General features: G+C 39.4%; 1 protein-coding gene across 2 annotated transcripts in view; it reads right to left on the bottom strand.

The window, feature by feature from the left end:
- Window positions 1-20,022, bottom strand: part of DNAH8 (dynein axonemal heavy chain 8) — a 311,786-nt gene that overhangs the window by 256,696 nt on the left and 35,068 nt on the right. For both annotated transcript variants that reach the window (XM_043907360.1, XM_043907362.1), the window contains 6 exons: window positions 16,021-16,167; window positions 8,109-8,306; window positions 5,841-5,917; window positions 3,823-3,922; window positions 3,355-3,474; window positions 1,377-1,512 (listed from right to left, as the gene is read on the bottom strand). In XM_043907360.1, coding sequence (XP_043763295.1) covers window positions 1,377-1,512; window positions 3,355-3,474; window positions 3,823-3,922; window positions 5,841-5,917; window positions 8,109-8,306; window positions 16,021-16,167 — 778 coding nt within the window. The remainder of the gene's footprint in view (window positions 1-1,376; window positions 1,513-3,354; window positions 3,475-3,822; window positions 3,923-5,840; window positions 5,918-8,108; window positions 8,307-16,020; window positions 16,168-20,022) is intronic.

Genomic DNA, 20,022 nt, shown 5'->3' with positions numbered 1-20,022 from the left:
AGACATTATTATCTGCCAGGAAGAATAAGGAAGGGCTTTATGGACCAGGTGACGGTTGAACTTGTTAGCGTGCAGATAAAAGGAAAAGCCGGCAGAACCAAAAAAATAGAGAAGTGCATCGTATTGTATAAGCAAAATAATACATGCTCCATATTTCGATTGCTAAAAATTCTCTTTGATCTTTGCTATATGTAAATTTTAACCTTCTTTTAAAGTTTGAGACCACTGCTCCATTAGCAGACTTTCATTAGGACCCACAGATCTTATCATATGCATTACCTAGAAAGATCTGGGCTGACATAAGTTGTGTATTAAAGGCTTAACTGAGGTGCCAGTTGAGAAGATACTCCACAGGGTTGAAGTCTTGTCCTTCAGGATGCAGTCATGCAGTGGATCAATGACCTATATATAGTGCTGTGAGTTTGGAACCAAGAAGCAGAACTAGGAGTGGCCCCTCTTACCATCACTCCCAGGGACCCAAACTGCGAATCTGTGCGTCCTACCCCTGCAATTCTGTGCTCTCCTGAAGTGGAGATCCCTGGCATGAGAAGGAGACACCTTCCCACCGCGGGGCATAGTCAGGGTTCCGCCAGGGTTATGGATAAGAGATTAGGGTTGATGTGGGACAAAGCAGGAACCTGAACTGACCGACAACTGAGCCCGCACAATGACAACATCCCAGATGCTGGGAGCATGGATGGATGATGGCTTAAAACCATCCATCTCCTACATCACTTAACTGCCCGATACCCTGGCCCCCTCAGAGGAACTCAGACACAACCCTAATATTCTTTATTTACCGTAGATCAAAATTTAAGTTAAATTCAGTTATAGAAAGAAAGGGAGGAGGGAGGAAGAGAGGAGGGAAAAAAAGAAGGGAGAGAAGAAGCGAGGAAGCAAGGCAGGGAGGAAGGAAGGAAGGAACAATGGAAGAAAGGATGGGTGGAAGGAAGAAGGACAGATGGAAGGAAGGAATGATTGAAGGAAGGATAGGAGTGAGGACAAGCAAGCTGCAATTCTTTCTCTCCTGACTGGGACTGAGATTTGACTCTACAGCATGATAAAACTGACAAAAAAAAAAAAAAAAAGCTTCCCAAACCCATGGAGAAATAAAGAGCTTTGATATTGACTTTTAAATACTGTTTTTCAGGGGAAACTCATAATCTTCATATACCAATTTTAAGGTCATGAGAATTTCTGCTTATAAAATCAGAATATTACTAACTGTAAAGAAATAAATTATATCAGCCCCAAACCCAAATTTAACCATCATACAGTTATATTAAAAAAGACATAAAAATTCTCCAGAACCACAAACTCATTCAAAGCCACCTAATACTCCCTCCTCTGCAGGGCCACTGCAGTCTTACACACACCGTATTGTAACTGGGAGATCTCTCTGATCCAGGCTGTATGATAGACCACCTCGAATTCCACCAGAACATAGGAAATTTTATTATACTGACGAATGACAGCTTTGCCTTCCGCACTTGACAGAATGTCCGAGTTTTTCTGTTTTTTAAGGGAAGAAAAATGATTTATTTTTAAAAGTCTGCTGTCTGCTTTCTATTCAAACCATAAAGCTGTTTATATTTTAAATGACATCAAATCAAATAATGATGCAACTCATTTAAGATCAGAGATGAGGAAGGTCAGACAAGCTAGAGAAGGAAGCAGGGAAACATAAACAGCAAAAAGCAGAAACTGAGAAAGAAAACAGAAAAAAAGCAAGGTATCTTTTTAATGGCTGAGTAATATTCCATGGTGTATAGAGGAATCCGGTGGAGAGGGAGGTGGGAGGGGGGATCGGGATGGGGAATACATGTAACTCCATGGCTGATTCATGTCAATGTATAACAAAACCACCCCCCCCCAAAAAAAGCAAGGTATCTAGTCTTATAGCTGGCCGCAGGCACTACGGCCTCCACCTCCAATTCTCTGTTTCCTCCCCACTTTTCTGGCAAGATACAATGAACTCATTTTCCTAGAACTGTGAGTATCAGAGCAAATTCTTAAATTTCAGCATCAAAAAAAAAAAAAAGGAAATGTAGATTCCCTCCCTCCCTCCTTCCTTCCCTTCTTCTCTCTCTCTCTCTCTCCCCCTCCCTCCTTCCCCCCCAATTTTTTCAAAAAGAAGTAAATATATATCAAAGAACAAAAACCAGATTTTTTATGTAAAAATTGAACATTCTTTTTTCTGTTTTCATTCACTTATATAAAAAACAGGGCAATCTCTGCTGACCTCTTGTCTAAGGTCAGCGTTTTGTTTTATTTATTTATTTATTTTAATATTGAGGAAAGTAAAACAAATGATATCAGCCAAACAAAAACAACAAAAACTTAATATTTAATAATCTCAAATAATAAAATCACTTGTAAGACTATTATATTTTGTTCTCTACATAGGCACAAGACACAACGCCAGGCAAACCAACTTTGCTTTGTTACACCATCTCTTTAAAACACAAAGCAAGAAAAGGAAAACCAAAACAAACAAACAAAAAAACGAGATGACAAACTGGCAATTGCAGAATTCCAGCAAGGGTTAAGACTACTCTGGTGCTTCCCAGAAATCTAAGTCTTAAGGACACAGAGGATGAAGGTACTCCATTGCACCTGCTCTTAGTGTCAGTCCTACATGGAGGAATATATTCTAAGCACATTCTCAACTTCAGGAGGCGGGAGGAGGAGGGGACAACAGAGGGTGAGATGGTTGGATGGCATCACCGACGGACATGAGTCTGAGTAGGCTCCGGAAGCTAGTGATGAACAGGGAGGCCTGGCGTGCTGCAGTCCATGGGGGTCGCAAAGAGTCGGACAGGACTGAGCAACTGAACTGAACTGAACTGAACTGAATGTGTATCGGTGAACTATCCATCCACACATAGACTTAAGATTCAGTACCAGGCCTGTGCTCTATCATTTTCAAAACAATTATTTTACAAAAGCCTTTATGAAGTGTCCTGTATGATTAAAGGTCATACATTTCTAAGATTAACCTTCTGAGAGATTAGCTATAATTAATCAGGCTTATCTACCAAACATGAAAGGAATAGGCTTATTCTCTCTCAAGCATATTTGCAAACTAAATTTTCTTTGCCTGGTAAAAGAATTAGCTCTAGTTACTCTACTGGATACAAATGCTATAGTATAAAATATGTTTCTTGTATTAAAAACCACCACAAGGGACTTCCCCAGTAGTCAAGTGGTTAAGACACCATGCTTCCAATGCAGGGAGCACCAGTTCAATCCCTAGTGGGGGAATTAAGATTCCACATGCTTCAGGGCATGCCAAAAAAAGAAAAAGTAAACCCACCACGATCCACATAGTGTAAATTTTAACTATTGGCTTACGAAGAAATAGTTGATGGGCTCACTTATCCGGCGATACAGCTGCCTCACCCAGAGGATCTTTCCTGCTATAGGGGGCATGTTGCGAGCAAGAGGGGGGTCATCTTTTTGAGAATGATAAAGCTGTAATTAAAGGTCTGGCATTAATGTTTGAAATTCAATACAGTGGAAAGGTAAAACATATATACAGCTTTATTTTTATTGATGTATTACCATTATTGACATGTTTTATAAACAAGAGGTTGTCAATAAGTATGTAGATGCACTCTAGCCCTATCAATCCGAGGCTCAAAAACAATGATGATTACAATACATGACACTTGATTCTCTTTTAACCCTTACTTCCCATTACATGTATACATTTTACCCCTAATCCAAAAGATTAGGCACAAGATAATGACGGCAAATACTTGCAGCATATTTTTCTTTTTGTACAAAAAGTTCTGTTCTATTTATAAACATGATACTTGCCTTCTTGGTAGCTTCAAGTTCAGCCACGTAATACTGAAGAATACGCTCAATGGTGTGGTTTATTTCTAACTGCAGACAGGGAATGTTCAGTTTCTGGAATCTAAAAGCAAGTGAAGGTGAATAATTAAAAGATGAACGAGAAATATACTTAAGAGTTGCTGCAGTCCTAAAAATCCATTCACTCATTTGACAAATATTCCCACGGAGGCCTCATGCATTGCCCAAGGATACAGTGATGTACAAGACAGGTGTGGTTTCAGCCCTCTTGAAGCCAACATTCATGGGAAAGGCAGAGATTGGTCATAAGTGACATAAATAGTTATTTCAATTATAAGAGTGCCAGAAATTGCATGTAACAGAGGAAACCCTGCCAAGCCTGGGGAGTCAAGAAAGACTTCCCGAAGAAAGTGACATCTGAACTGAGATTGAAAAGTTGAACTTTCCAAAGCTGGCTTAGCAAAGATGGAGAGCGGTTGACTGACTGTCCCTCTGCCAATATTACTGCTCATGTCATCCCCAATCACCATAACGATAATAAACATTTTGTTAGCCAAACATCACTTAACGCTTAGAGACTAAGTGATATACAGGAAGTACTAGAACCATAACATTCAGATAATAAAATGAATAAAAAGAGACAGAGAAATTGCCAAGAAAGTGGTACCACCCTCAGTCTGAACAGTACTCTAACTCATCAAAACCAATTTATATCTGTTTTGACTCTTATGATGGTCTCATGAGGTAAAGTTTCACAGGTATGATTCATCATTAGAAAGACATGGAACTACAGCAAAGCCAGACCCAAGCCCAGTCCCATTGGCTCTCAGGGGAGAGTTCCAAGAGGGTCCCTGACACGGGTAGTGAGCCGTCTCTGAGCTGGAAGAAAACGGCTTCTGGTCCAGCCCGCTCCTCTAATCCAGGCTTCCCTGTCCTGCAGGGGAGCACTGCTGTCAGAACAGAGGAAGCTGCAGGAGAGCTCAGGAAGGAAAATGGAAAGTCTGGAGGCCTACTATGCATGCGGGCATGTGTGCTAAGTCGCTTCAGTCATGTCTGAGTCTTTGCGACCCCATGGACTGTAGCCCCCCGGCTCTTCTGTCCATGGGATTCTCCAGGCAAGACTACTAGAGTGGGTTGCCATTTTCTTCTTTAGGAGCTCTTCTCAACCTGGGGATCAAACCTGGGTCTCCTCCATTGCATACAGATTCTTTACCATCTGAGCTATCAGGGAAGCCAGAGGCCTATTACTCTGAGATAATTTCACTTTCAGAATTCCTTTCACTATGCAGAATCAAACATTATTTGTTCCCTTTCCAATAACACTTATGAAATTAACCTTAACATATTACACTGCTGAGGGAAAAATATGACATCGTTTCTTATTGAAAGACTTTGCGCAATAAAATTCAATGAAAAACATCATCCCATGTTTCAAATTTTCACCAGTCTATTAATGGTATTTGAAAGATTACTGTTTCAGAAAGAAAAACACCAATACAGTATATTAACACATATATATGGAATTTAGAAAGATGGTAACAACGACCCTATATGTGAGACAGCAAAAGAGACACAGATATAAAGAACAGACTTTTGGACTCTATGGGAGAAGGCGAGGGTGGGATGATTTGAGAGAATTGCATTTAAACATGTATATTAGCATATGTGAACTAGATGATCAGTCCAAGCTCGATGCATGAAACAGGGCACTCAAAGCTGGTGCACTGGGACAGCCCAGAGGGGTGGGATGGGGAGGGAGGAAGGAGTGGGATTCGGGACGGGGGACACATGTATACCCATGGCTGATTCATGTCAACACATGGCAAAAGCCACAATGTTGTAAAGTAATTAGCCTCCAATTAAATAAATTAATTTTAAAAATAAAATAAAGTCATAAAAATGATTACTGTTTATAAGTTTCAAAGTTTACATAGAAATATTCCAATTTTTTTTGAAATTGATATTTTCAGGTATTAAGTTATCCCACCTAGAAATTACACTGCTTAATGCATTATAAATACCTTTGAAGCAGTTGAAGAGCCTGCTGAGAAGATAAAATTTTTCCAAAGGTACTGTTCATAAATGCCTGTATCTGTACCTGAAATGCAGTATCAATGTTTGAATGATTTTTTTGGATTAAAGAGAAGATTGGTTTTGTTTAACAACAATGAATGATTCTCCTACAGAATCAAAAGAGCCTTAAACACATCTACCATCTAAGCATCTAGAACTTCACTGTCCAGTATGGTAGCCACTGGCCACATGTTTCCACTGAGCACTTGAAAGTCACTACTTGGAAGCGAGATGTACAGTAAATATAAAATACACACAAAACTTCAAAGACATAGTATGAAAAAGAAAGTATAAAATATCTCATACTGGGTTTCGTTAGTGACATGTTAAAATGATAATATTTTTACTATGTTGGGTTGAATAAAGTACATCATTAAAATTAACGCCACCTATTTCTTCTTACTTGTACACATGTGGCCACTAAAAAGTAAAAATTACATATGTGCTTTGCATTTGCTGCTCATTATTTATTGTATGCTGACCTATAGAATTTATGAAAGGAGTGAAGTCCCTTACTAAGCACATTTCTTTGGGACATTTAGGATTTCTTAGCATGTCTGTAGAGCAATGTAATAACACTATGCTCAATCATGTCCGACTCTTTGCGACCCCACGGACTGTAGCCCCCCAGGCTCCTCTGTCCATTTGATTCTCCAGGCAAGAATACTGGACTGGGTTGCCATGTCCTTCTCCAATGACACTATAGACACCCATAGTGAACAAGAGTCACTGTCCAATATCGCTGCTCTCAGAAACATCTTTGTCATGCTAATGAGGAATGAGATGCAGAAAATATTCTTCCAAGGCTCCAATCATCCTTAGCAGTGAACTCCAAATTCTTGGTGTCCAGCTGATGGAACTGAAGCACTCTGTAAATTACTTTCACTTTTCGATTTTATTGGTACTGTCTACAAATACATACCACACCCATTAATCAAACATTGGAAAACCAAGGAAAGTTAAAACACTGACATCTCTTTCTAAATACTAAAAACTATGGCTTCTAAATTTACTGAAAGCTAAATTTGTATCTAAGACCACACAGTAAAGTCTTTATAACATATAATTTTTATTAATGAATCATAAAAATAATTTATGCAATAATTCTTTTAAAAGACAAATTCCCACCGCCATAATGATATTACTCCTAAAACCAAATACTAAAAGTAAAATATATCTTCTTATCAAAGTCTAACTTTCAAAAACTAAAAGGAAATCTGTGTCAAAAAGAAAAAGTGTTGTTAGAATTTTAGGATCTTTTTAATATATATTGCACAAATTATATAGGTAATGTGGTTTTTAAAAGAGTCTTTTAAAACATGAGGGAAAAAATATAATTTTCCTCACCTTCTTAGCAAGAATTTAAGACCCAGGAAGTGGACATTGTATATTCTTTTCCCTCTCTGTGTCTCCAGGACATTCTGCAGCAAAGAGGAGACCTGGAGCTACATCTGAGCTGACAGTTCTCAGTAAGGGAGTATGTGAGTAGGTGGCTCAGACAGTAAAGAATTCACCTGCAATGCAGGAGACCCAGGTCTCCTGGGTTGGGGAGATCCAGCATTTTTACCTGGAGAATTCCTATCCCTCCCTGTGTTTCCAGGACCTTATGCAACAAGGAGACCTGGGGCTACACCTGGGCTAAGAGTTTTCAGTAAGATATTAACGGAGGTCATATAAGCCCAAAAAGTGACAGAGAAATATGTTACAGTCTCGTCCCTCTGGGGTTCCTTCAGCTCTGACAGACAGGATGAGGGCCTTTTCAGAGCCACCCTCTAAGCTGCAGTGAGAATGTGGTCATAAAGTGCAGTGCCAAGGGAAGAGTGATTCGTCTTCCTAATCTGTTCTCAAATCTTCTCACACCTGACCAAGAACAAGGCTAACAAATTCCCTCTTAGACTGGAAAAGTGACATGGGTCCTTGACACAACAAAAACCGAATCTAATTTTTAAAGCAAATGAAAAATAAACCCTAGCAACAATAAGCCCTTTGGGCTTCTGGTTAGTTACTGATACCCTTTACTGAATAAACTCATTTTTCATTTTTTAAAAAAGATGGAAAATATTTTGTTGATTAGTTAGAAAATTATTCACACTAGCAAGTATTTTCGATCAATTTGCAAGGGTAATTTGTGATAAACAGTAACTATGTTAATTTCAGTACAGTACTATTGATTACATTTCAGTTTTACTAAAGTAAAAGTATGTATAATTACTCACCTCTAAAGCATTGATTTTTGTCATAAAATCTAAGAAATCTGTGTCAAATTCTGTCCTTCTTGGATCCAGAATGTCATACTGTTTCTTCTTAACCCCTTGATATATACTTTTGAATTTTATTGCCATAATGTCTATTCCCTCTATGGTAGAATTGTTTAAGGCTGAGTATGTTTGCACAATAGTTATCATTTCTGTAATCTTAAAAACAAAAGTGTTACTTTATTTAAAAAATTAGCACCATTCCCCACAATAAACTCTTAATGAATCAATGATTAAAAAAAAACAACAACCAATAAACAGGATCTAGAATCATTTAAATAAACCCAACCAGAGGAGATAAAATAGAAGACAAATCTCTACTCCAGTCATTATTACTCTTGGACTATTTAAGAAAGATGTTTCAACATAAGGAAAGAGTTTACAGTCTTTATCAGAATTTGATCACTTTGCCTTTCAAGAGAAGCAGCAGCAGGGAGTAAAACCCTTGCAGATGTCTAAACAGTTTTGGCTTTTTATTCTTGGGAATTTTCTCAAAATCACTTCACTGGATTCAAAAGCGTTACCATCCTTCTTGGTACTCCTGACAGTTCTGTTAAGCAACACTAGCAATAAATCCACATTCAGGCAAAAGAAAGGCCCCACAATCCTGAAGGATGACTGCAGTCACTTCTGACCCTTAAAGAACACTTGGGAGACGACTTCTGTTTGATTCCACTTATATGAGGTATTTCAAATAGTCAAATTCATAGAGTCAGAAAGTACATTGGTAGAAGCCAGGGGCTGGCAGGTGGGGGCTGCAGGGGGAGGGGGAACAAGGAGTTAGTGTTTAATGGAGACAGAGTTTGAGTTTAGGAAGGTGAAAAACTCAGGAGACGGATGATGGTAAGAGCCATACAGCAATGTAAATATATTTAGGGCCACTGAACTGGACAGTTAAATATGATTAAAATAGTATGCTTTATATTACGTGACTTTCAGCAAAATAAAAGAAAACCGTTTTTTGTTTTTTTTTTTTTTCAAAAAAAGAACCCTGGGCAATCCTCATTATGAACTTTACCTCAGAAACAGTTGGCTCCATCTCAACATACCAACACTACCTACTTCACCATAAAGAAAGTCATGTCCCGGGCCTGGTGCACTGGGAAGACCCAGAGGGATCGGGTAGAGAGGGAGGTGGGAGGGGGGATCCGGATGGGGAATACATGTAAATCCATGGCTGATTTACGTCAATGTATGACAAAAACCACTACAATACTGTAAAGTAATTAGCCTCCAACTAATAAAAATAAATGAAAAATAAATAAATAAATAAAAGGAAAGGAAAAGAAAAAAAAGAAAAAAAAAGAAAGTCATGTCCACAGGCTCTCAGCTCTTCAGTCTTTATCAGTGATTCCTCATCTTGATTCTTGCTCAGGAGAACAATACTCAAAGCTTCCCACTTCTCCTCTTCTCCCCCACAAATGTTCAGGGTGAGAAGAAAAGTAAACTAAATACAGAGCTCTGGGAAACACCAATGTTTATCAAAATTCACATGGCAGGAAGAAGAAGAAGAAACAAAGAAGAAATGTCATACACACTTAATCCCAGTTCTTTAAGGCAGACTAACACACAATATACCATCAAGTCTCCACCTACCAAAAGGTGACTTCAGGCACCCTAAGCTGGCACACTGGAATTTTCATCACTTATTCCCTAGAGATCCCCAACATCTCTGCCCAACTCTGAGGTCTTGGCTCTCCAACTCCAAGCTCAATCCTGTCTGTTCTTTGACTTTGGCAGTTGGTCATCCTGACACCTGAATCGCAGCTTTCCCTAACAGGCTCTGGCTTAGCTTGCCCTTCTATTTCTCCTTGACAGCTGTTTAAGAGCTCACAGGGCAAGTCCAACAGTGGTCCCTGCTGTGCCCCACTCAGAAGGGGAAGCCCACCAAGGCAGTTCAGTAATCACCTCTCAGTTCAGTTCAATCACTCAGTCGTGTACAACTCTTTGTGACCACATGGACTGCAGCATGCCAAGTTTCCCTGTCCACCACCAACTCTCAGAGCTTACTCAAACTCAGCTCCCTTCAGTCAGTGATGCCATCCAACCATCTCATCCTCTGTCGTCCTCTTCTCCTCCCGCCTTCAATCTTTCCCAGCATCAGGGTCTTTTCCAATGAGTCAGTTCTTCGCATGAGGTGGCCAAAGTATTGGAGTTTCAGCTTCAGCATCAGTCCTTCCAATGAATATTCAGGACTGATTTCCTTTAGGATGGACTGGTTGGATCTCCTTGCAGTCCAAGGGACTCTCAAGAGTCTTCTCTAACACCACAGTGCAAAAGCATCAATTCTTCGGTGCTCAGCTTTCCTTATGGTCGAACTCTCACATCCATACATGACTACTGGAAAAACCATAACTTTGACTAGATGGACCTTTGTCGACAAGGTAATGTCTCTGCTTTTTAATATGCTGTCTAGGTTGGTCAGAGTTTTTCTTCCAAGGAGCAAGTATTTTTTAATTTCATGGCTGCAGTCACAATTTGCAGTGATTTTGGAGCCCCCCAAAATAAAGTCTCTCACAGTTTCCATTGTTTCCCCTTCTATTTGCCATGAAGTGATGGGACCAGATGCCATGATCTTAGTTTTTTGAATCTTGAGTTTTAAGACAACTTTTTCACTCTCCTCTTTCACTTTCATCAAGAGACTCTTTAGTTCTTCACTTTCTGCCATAAGGGTGGTGTCATCTGCGTATGTGAGGTTATTGCTATTTCTCCTGACAATCTTGATTCCAGCTTGTGCTTCATCCAGCCTGGCATTTCCCATGATGTATTCTGCATATAAGCTAAATAAGCAGGGTGACAATACACAGCCTTGACGTACTCCTTTCCCGATTTGGAACCAGTCTGTTGTTCCATGTCCAGTTCTAACTGTTGCTTCTTGATCTGCATACAGATTTCTCAGGAGGAAGGTCGGGTGGTCTGGTATTCCCATCGCTTCAAGAATTTTCACAGTTCGCTGTGATCCACACAGTCAAAGGCTTTGGTGTAGTCAATAAAGCAGAAATAGATGTTTTTCTGGAACTCTCTTGTTTTTTTGATGATCCAGCGAATGTTGGAACCACCTCTACAAGATTATAAAAAAGAAATTCTGGCCACATTTCAGGCCACATATCATGCCCCATCTTTGAGAATTTGGAAACCAATATCCACCAATTACACCTGGGAGAGATATCAGCCAGCCAAAGAATTCTTAGCACAGAAGAGTTGGAATAACCTAGCAGCCAGAATGCACTTCAAGGAAGGCCCCTGGAGAGGGCTCCATTGGCTCTGACTGCTGAGCCTTTGTGGCGTGAAGTTGTATCCTTAAGACTATAGGTAGGCTTCTCTAGAGGTAGGACGGGGGTGAGAGCTGAAGCAGCTAGCCACTATCACCTACTCCCTCTAGCATCAGGAATGCTTGGGCTGCTACTTTACAGATGGATCCCCAACATTAGACCTGCCACCAAAGATCTTTATTGCAAATGGGTTAACCATCAAGGTCCAGCCCTGAAGTCTGACCACGCCTAAAACTGCACACAAGCGGGCGAGGGTCCTCACTCCTGGAAAAATTAAGAGTAACTAGGAATCACCTCCAGGTTTACATTCTAATGCTTTCAGACATAATAAATGTCTCTGTGGAACAGGTTCTGATGATGGGACTTATTTATTCATTTGACCCATGCTGATACCATTCCAATGGGACATTTGTCCTCAAGAAATTCCCACTGATCACAAAACAGTCTCATACAGCATTTCCTAGATGCATCACCAAAAGCACAAGCAACAAAAGAAACACTTGATAAACCAGACTTGATGAAAATTTAAAACTTCATGCGTCAAAGAACACAATCAAGAAAACGAAAAGATAGCCCGCAGCGAGAGAAAATATTTGAAAATCATATCTGATAAGAGACTTAAATCCAGAATACATAAATAATGCTTATAAACTCAACTATAAAAATACAAATAACTAAATTTAAAATGTGCAAAGAATCTGAACAGAAATTTCTCCCATAAGAGGAAATACGAATGGACAATAAGCACATGAAAAGATGCTCAACACCATTAGTCATCAAGTCATCAGTTCAGTTCAGTTCAGTTCAGTCGCTCAGTCGTGTCCGACTCTTTGCGACCCCATGAATCACAGCACACCAGGCCTCCCTGTCCATCACCAACTCCCGGAGTTTACTCAAACTCATGCCCATTGAGTCGGTGATGCCATCCAGCCATCTCATCCTCTGTCGTCCCCTTCTCCTCCTGCCCCCAATCCCTCCCAGCATCAGGGTCTTTTCCAACGAGTCAACTCTTCACATGAGGTGGCCAAAATATTGGAGTTTCAGCTTCAATGTCAGTCCTTCCAATGAACACCCAGGACTGATCTCCTTTAGGATGGACTGGTTGGATCTCCTTGCAGTCCAAGGGACTCTCAAGAGTCTTCTCCAACACCACAGTTCAAAAGCATCAATTCTTCGGCACTCAGCTTTCTTCACAGTCCAACTCTCACATCCATACATGACCACTGGATAAACCCTGACCAGACCGGACCTTTGTTGGCAAAGTAATGTCTCTGCTTTTTAACGTGCTATCTAGGTTGGTCATAACTTTCCCTCCAAAGAGTAAGCGTCTTTTAATTTCATGGCTGCAATCACCATCTGCAGTGATTTTGGAGCCCAAAAAAATAAAATCTGACACTGTTTCCACTGTCTCCCCATCTATTTCCCATGAGGTGATGGGACCAGATGCCATGATCTTAGTTTTCCGAATGTTGAACTTTAAGCCAACTTTTTCACTCTCCTCTTTCACTTTCATCAAGAGGCTTTTTAGTTCCTCTTCACTTTCTGCCACAAGGATGGTGTCATCCGCGTTATCTGAGGTTATTGATATTTCTCCCGGTAATCTTGATTCCAGCTTGTGCTTCTTCCAGCCCAGTGTTTCTCATGATGTAATCTGCATAGAAGTTAAATAAGCAGGGTAACAATATACAGCCTTGACATACTCCTTTTCCTATTTGGAACCAGTCTGTTGTTCCATGTCCAGTTCTAACTGTTGCTTCCTGACCTGCATACAGGTTTCTCGAGAGGCAGGTCAGGTGGTCTGGTATTCCCACCTCTTTCAGAATTTTCCACAGTTTATTGTGATCCACATAGTCGAAGGCTTTGGCGTAGTCAATAAAGCAGAAATAGATGTTTTTCTGGAACTCTCTTGTTTTTTCGATGATCCAGCGGATATTGGCAATTTGATCTCTGGTTCCTCTGCCTTTTCTAAAACCAGCTTGAACATCTGGAAGTTTTCTGTTCACGTATTGCTGAAGCCTGGCTTGGAGAATTTTGAGCATTACTTTGCTAGCGTGTGAGATGAGTGCAATTGTGTGGTAGTTTGAGCATTCTTTGGGATTGCCTTTCTTTGGGATTGGAATGAAAACTGACCTTTTCCAGTCCGGTGGCCACTGCTGAGTTTTCCAAATTTGCTGGCATATTGACTGCAGCACTTTCACAGCATCATCTTTCAGGATTTGAAATAGCTCAACTGGAATTCCATCACATCCACTAGCTTTGTTCGTAGTGATGCTTTCTAAGGCCCACTTGACTTCACATTCCAGGATGTCTGGCTCTAGGTGAGTGATCACACCACTGTGATTATCTGGGTGGTGAAGATCTTTTTTTAAAAGTACAGTTCTTCTGTGTATTCTTGCCACCTCTTCTTAATATCTTCTGCTTCTGTTAGGTCCATACCATTTCTGTCCTTTATTGAGCCCATTTTTGCATGAAATGTTCCCTTGGTATCTCTAATTTTCTTGAAGAGATCTCTAGTCTTTCCCATTCTGTTGTTTTCCTCTACTTCTTTGCATTGATTGCTGAGGAAGGCTTTCTTATCTCTCCTGGCTATTCTTTGGAACTCTGCATTCAAATGGGAGTATCTTTCCTTTTCTCGTTTTGCTTTTCACTTCTCTTCATTTCACAGCTATTGGTAAGGCCTCCTCAGACAACCATTTTGCCTTTTTGCATTTCTTTTCCATCGAGTCATCAGGGAAATGCAAATCAAAACCACAATATGATATCACTTCACACCCACCACAATGGCTAAATTCAAAAGGACAGATAAGAACAAGCATTACAATGATGTACAGAAACTGGAACCCTCATACATTTCTTATGAGAATATAAAACGATGCAAGTACTTTGGAAAACAGTTAGGTACTTCCTAAGAAAAGGTAAATATGGAGTTATTATATGACCCAACAATTCCACTCCTATGCATATACTCAAGAGAAATAACAACACAAAGACACATGCAGAAATGTTTGTAGCAGCACTACTCGTAACAGCTAAAAATGGAAAAACCCAAATGTTCATCAACTAATGAAAGCATAAATAAAACACAGTATACCCATATGAGAGGAGGGTATGGCAACCCACTCCAGTATTCTTGCCTGGAGAATCCCCAGGACAGAGGAGCCTGGCGGGCTACAGTCCATAAGGTTGCAAAGGGTTGGACATGACTGAGCAACTAAGCGCACATACCCATATGATGAAATATTATTCTGTAATAAAAAGGAATGCTACAACACAGATGAGGCTTGAAAATATCATACTAAATTAAATAAGCCAGTCACAAAAGAGCACATATTATATGATTGCATTTATATGCAATGTCCAGAATAGGCAAATATATAGAAACAGAAAGTAGATTAACAGTTGCTTAGGGTTGGGTAGAGGGGAGAAAGGGGTATCATTGCTAATGGGCACAGGGTTTTCTTTTAGTGGGAATGAAATATTGTAAAATTAGATGGTGGTAATGGTTGCACAGTCCTGTGAATATATTAGAAAATATTGACTTGTACCCTTTAAATGAATAAATTATGTGGTATGTGAATTATATCACAATAAAGCTGCTAAAGAAACAAACAAAAACAGAACCAACAGAAGTATGTAAGAAGGACCCAACTCAGTAACCTGGTTCTTTACAGCACCCATACTTTCCCATCCTGGCACATCTAGGAAATGCCCTTCAACTTGGAGGGGTGTAATGCCCCTAACTGGGAGGGATTGGGGGCAGGAGGAGAAGGGGCCGACAGAGGATGAGATGGCTGGATGGCATCACCAACTCAATGGACATGAGTTTGAGTAAACTCCAGGAGCTGGTGATGGACAGGGAGGCCTGGCGTGCTGCGATTCATGGGGTCGCAAAGAGTCAGACACGACTGAACAACAGAACTGAACTGAACTGAATGCCCCTAACAATGTCCCAAAAATGACGAGCAGGTTCCTAACTACTCCCAAGACCTAGGGAGCTTGCAGAATGGTGGGGCCATGGAGAGGATGGTACCTAGATAGTATCTCTGTAGGCTTTCCAAAGGCTGACTCCAAGAAGACTCTGGGATGGGCTGCCCTATATCCCCTGGCAAAACCTCACTTCTCTCCAGCCAGTCCTAAACAATGAATGAATCCAAGATGCAGAAGTTTCTAATCCACATCTGCCCGGCAAAGACATCACACACATAATGTCTACGTTTAGACCACACATGCTACCCTAGAAAGAGAAGGTACCCACACATCCAGATATGAGACAACTACCTGGTTCTGCCAGGTATTGCACACATGTCATCTCACACCTGTTCTCAGCTGCTGTAATGCTTAAGAGCAGAGACTTGAGCTCAAGCTCCATAGGTGAAGACAGAATTAAGGTCTCAAGAGAAGAGAAAGTCTACAACAGCTTTTGTGTCACTGGCAGAAGACAGTGACTAGGAATGAAAAAATAAGTTATAATAAAATGCAGTAATCTATGAGTAACATTGGATGAGTCAGATCAATAGTGAGATAAGAGATCTCAACAATCCTACATGAAGTATGAAATAACTGGAACAGTATGGTTGGCAGTAGAAACTGTGGCTGCTTACCTTCTCCAGTCTTTTGCAGAAAGCTTCAAATTTTCCAAATATGTACATTTCTGAAACCTCAAAAGATTTTTCCCCTGAGGACTCTAAAATCTGTTTCCTTGTTTTATGAAAAGATGCCTGATATTCCTTGAATAGAAAAATGCAGTCCTATGAGAGATTGAAAAGGGGGTGATATGTAGTGAGCCTTTTGTTCATGAGTGAAAAATTCAAAACTTCTATCCTCATACAGAACTAATCACAGAAGCCCCTCAACAGGGCTGTTGCTGCCAACATTAAAAATCTGAGTTCTCTGCCCACATATAGAAAGGTCTGTGAAAATCAATATATTTTTTTCTATTTTACAAAATATTCTCATCTTCTTTCTTCTCATTATTTCCCCTTAACTCTTATCCTTATCAAAGTATGACACATACTATTTGTTGCCAGATTTTCACGGCTAATTAGAACTTCCAGGTTAAAAATGATGTATCAATTCTGTTATCAATTATCTATTCAGTTGGCACCTTTTAATCAGCATTATTCACATACATGTATAAAAAACATTAAGATTGTGTAGTGCTAATTTATTATTCAACTGTCATTTCTCCACAAGGAGAGCATAAAGTCTTCGATGGATGCATTGCTGAAATCCTAATATTTGACTCGATGGGGAAACAGTGGAAACAGTGGCTGACTTTATTTTTGGAGGCTCCAAAATCACTGCAGATGGTGATTGCAGTCATGAAATTAAAAGATGCTTATTCCTTGGAAGGAAAGTTATGACCAACCTAAACAGCATATTAAAAAACAGAGACATTACTTTGCCAACAAAGGTCCGTCTAGTCAAGGCTATGGTTTTTCCAGTGGTCATGTATGGATGTGAGAGTTGGACTATAAAGAAAGCTGAGTGCCAAAGAACTGATGCTTTTGAACTGTGGTATTGGGGAAGACTCTTGAGAGTCCCTTGGACTGCAAGGAGATCCAACCAGTCCATCCTAAAGGAGATCAGTCCTGGGTGTTCATTAAAACGACTGACGTTGAAGCTGAAACTCCAATACTTGGCCACCTCATGCGTAGAGCTGACTCACTGGAAAAGACCCTGATGCTGGGAGGGATTGGGGGCAGGAGGAGAAGGGGACGACAGAGGATGAGATGGTTGGACTACATCACCGACTCAATGGACATGGGTTTGGGTAGACTCCGGTCATTGGTGATCGACAGGGAGGCCTGGCGTGCTGCGGTTCATGGGGTTGCAAAGAGTCGGACACAACTGATCAATGAACTGGGATACCACTGGGCAGTTCAATCAGGCAAAAAGAGAGGACAGTGTTACCCACCAGTCTCCAGTAGGAATACACTGTCATGTCAAACAAACCAAACCATCTTTTAAAAAATGTTCAACTTTTTCAAAGCCACCAATGTCCAGTCAAATCTCTAACATACTGTCAGCTCCCTGGTTCTGACTCTTCCATCTCTCTCTTGACTCTAGAAGGACCTATGTGACTACATTGGGCCCACTTAGATAATCCAGGATAACCTTCCCATCCTTAATTCCTCCTACAATCTGAATTCCCCCTTGACATTTAATGTAACAAATTCCAGGGATTAGGATGAGGACATCTTTATTCTGTCTACCTCAGGCACTAAATCAGAATTTCTGTGAGTGAGGCATAGAAATCCATATGTTCAACCAGTTTCTCAGGTGATTCCTATAAACATTCAGGTTTCTATAACTAGTCACATACTACTTCTAACTGTAACAGATAGTCCCCCATCTCAATGTCTAAAACAAAATCTTACTGTCTTCAAGGTTACTGATAATTTTTCACTTGAATTCCTTGAGATGCTAGGAATACAGATAAGATCCTTATCCTCCTGAAATATGCCATCTAATAGAAATTACTTTATACTATTTCTTCTCTACTAATCAATTCCTTCATGTTGGACAGTTAAGGTCCTGAATAAGAATTCTTTCCATTTCTTCTTCCAACCCATTTGAAAATTATTCCCCAAAACGATACAGTAAAAGTTTCCTGAAAAGATTTCAGATGTGATAGAAATTGGGTTAAACTAGAATTCAGAAAACCAAACTTTCATTTCTAATTCAGTAAGTAAATAGCTAGTGACCTGAAGGATATTAAAAGAATTATGAGAATAAATTGCTAAGTTCTATGCCAAGAGTTCTGGCTCCTGCTAATAGGTCAACTTGGAGGGAATGATCTCTGCCTCCCACTCCCAAAATTAACACTGGGGAAATTCTAGAGGGCAACATGGAATCCAAAAAATAACAACAACAACAACAACAGAAATGATTAAACTTCCAGGAAGAGTATGGGTTGTTTTGAATCTGAGGATTGAGTGAGCAAGAATGATTAAGAAAACAATGGAAGAAGATAAGTGATACTGTTAATGAATAAGGGGACATGTTATATAATAATGCAAAGATTAATAAGATAATATTATCAACATTATGCTAATAATTTACAAATTTTAGAAAAATTGAATAAATTCCTCAAAAATATAAACTTACCAAAGTGATTCAAGAATAAACAAAAGTCAAAAAATTAGTTTTTAAAAAAATGAAACTCAATGTATGACAAAACCCACTGAAATGTTGTGAAGTAATTAGCCTCCAACTAATAAAAAAAAAAATAAAAAAATAAAAAATAAAAAAATGAAACTATGTATTTTTAAAAAATATATGCCAGGGACTAATATCTAGAATATATAAAGAACTCTTACAACTCAACAAAAGCAGAACAACTCAGTTCAAAAGTGAGTAAAGAATTTGAAAGATATTTCTCCAAGGAAGATATACAAATTGCCAATATGTATTTGAAAATATGCTCAACTATTACTAGACATGAGGGAAATGCAAATCAAAACACAATGACATAACATTTCACAGGCATTAGGATAGCTATTACCAAAAAAGAAAAAAGAAAAAATAACAAGCACTGGTGTGGATGTGGAGAAACTGGAACTCTTATGTATTGCTGGTGAGAACAAAAAAGGGAACAGCAGCTATGGAAAACAGCGTAATGGTTGTGCAAAAAGTTAAGTATAGAATTGCCATATGATCCAGCAATTTCATTTTTAGGTATATACTCAAAATAAAGAGACTCAAAGAGATCATTACACAACAGTGTTCATATCTGCATTATTCACAATAGTCAGAAAGTGGTAACAACCCAAATGTCTATCAAAAGATGAATGGATAAACAAAATGTGGTATGTCCACACAATTGAATATTACTCAGACATAAGAAAGAATGAAATTCTAATACATGCCACAATATGAACTTTGAAAACATTATGTGTGTTAAAAAAGAGGCCAGCACTGAAGGACAAATACTGCCTGATTCCACCTACACAAAACACCTAGAATAGACAAATACATGGAGACAGAAAGTAGAACAGAGATGACCAGGGGCTTGGAGACAGGGAATAAGTTGTTGTTTAATGGATATAGAGTCTCAGTCTGTGGAGATGAAAACATTCCAGAAATTGATAGTGGTAATCGTTACACAATATTGTGAATGTGCTTAATGCCACTGAACCACACATTTTAAAACAGTTAAAATGGTAAATTTTATGTTGTGTATATTTTATCACAACTTTTTAAATTTTAATGATAAGAAAAGGAAACAATAATGTTTAAATCTTTCCAGAAAAAACTCAAGCTCAATGAGTTACATGAGTTCTACCCAGATTTTTTTTTGTATAGTACTTGCAGTTTTATAGTACTCAGCAGTGTATAGTTTGTATCATACTCAGCAGCAGCCACAGGACTGGAAAAGGTCGGTTTTTATTCCAATCCCAAAGAAAGGCAATGCCAAGGAATGCTCAAACCACCAGACAATTGCACTCATCTCACACGCTAGCAAAGTAATGCTTAAAATTCTCCAAGCGAGGCTTCAACAACATGTGAACTGTGAAATTCCAGATGCTCAAGCTGGATTTAGAAAAGGCAGAGGAACCAGAGATCAAATTGCCAACATCCGTTGGATCATCAAAAAAGCA

The sequence above is a fragment of the Cervus elaphus genome, chromosome 7, assembly GCF_910594005.1.
Source record: "Cervus elaphus chromosome 7, mCerEla1.1, whole genome shotgun sequence".
Taxonomy (NCBI): domain Eukaryota; kingdom Metazoa; phylum Chordata; class Mammalia; order Artiodactyla; family Cervidae; genus Cervus; species Cervus elaphus.
The sequence above is the reverse complement of the archived record's forward strand: the minus strand, read 5'-3'. Positions and strand labels throughout refer to the sequence as shown.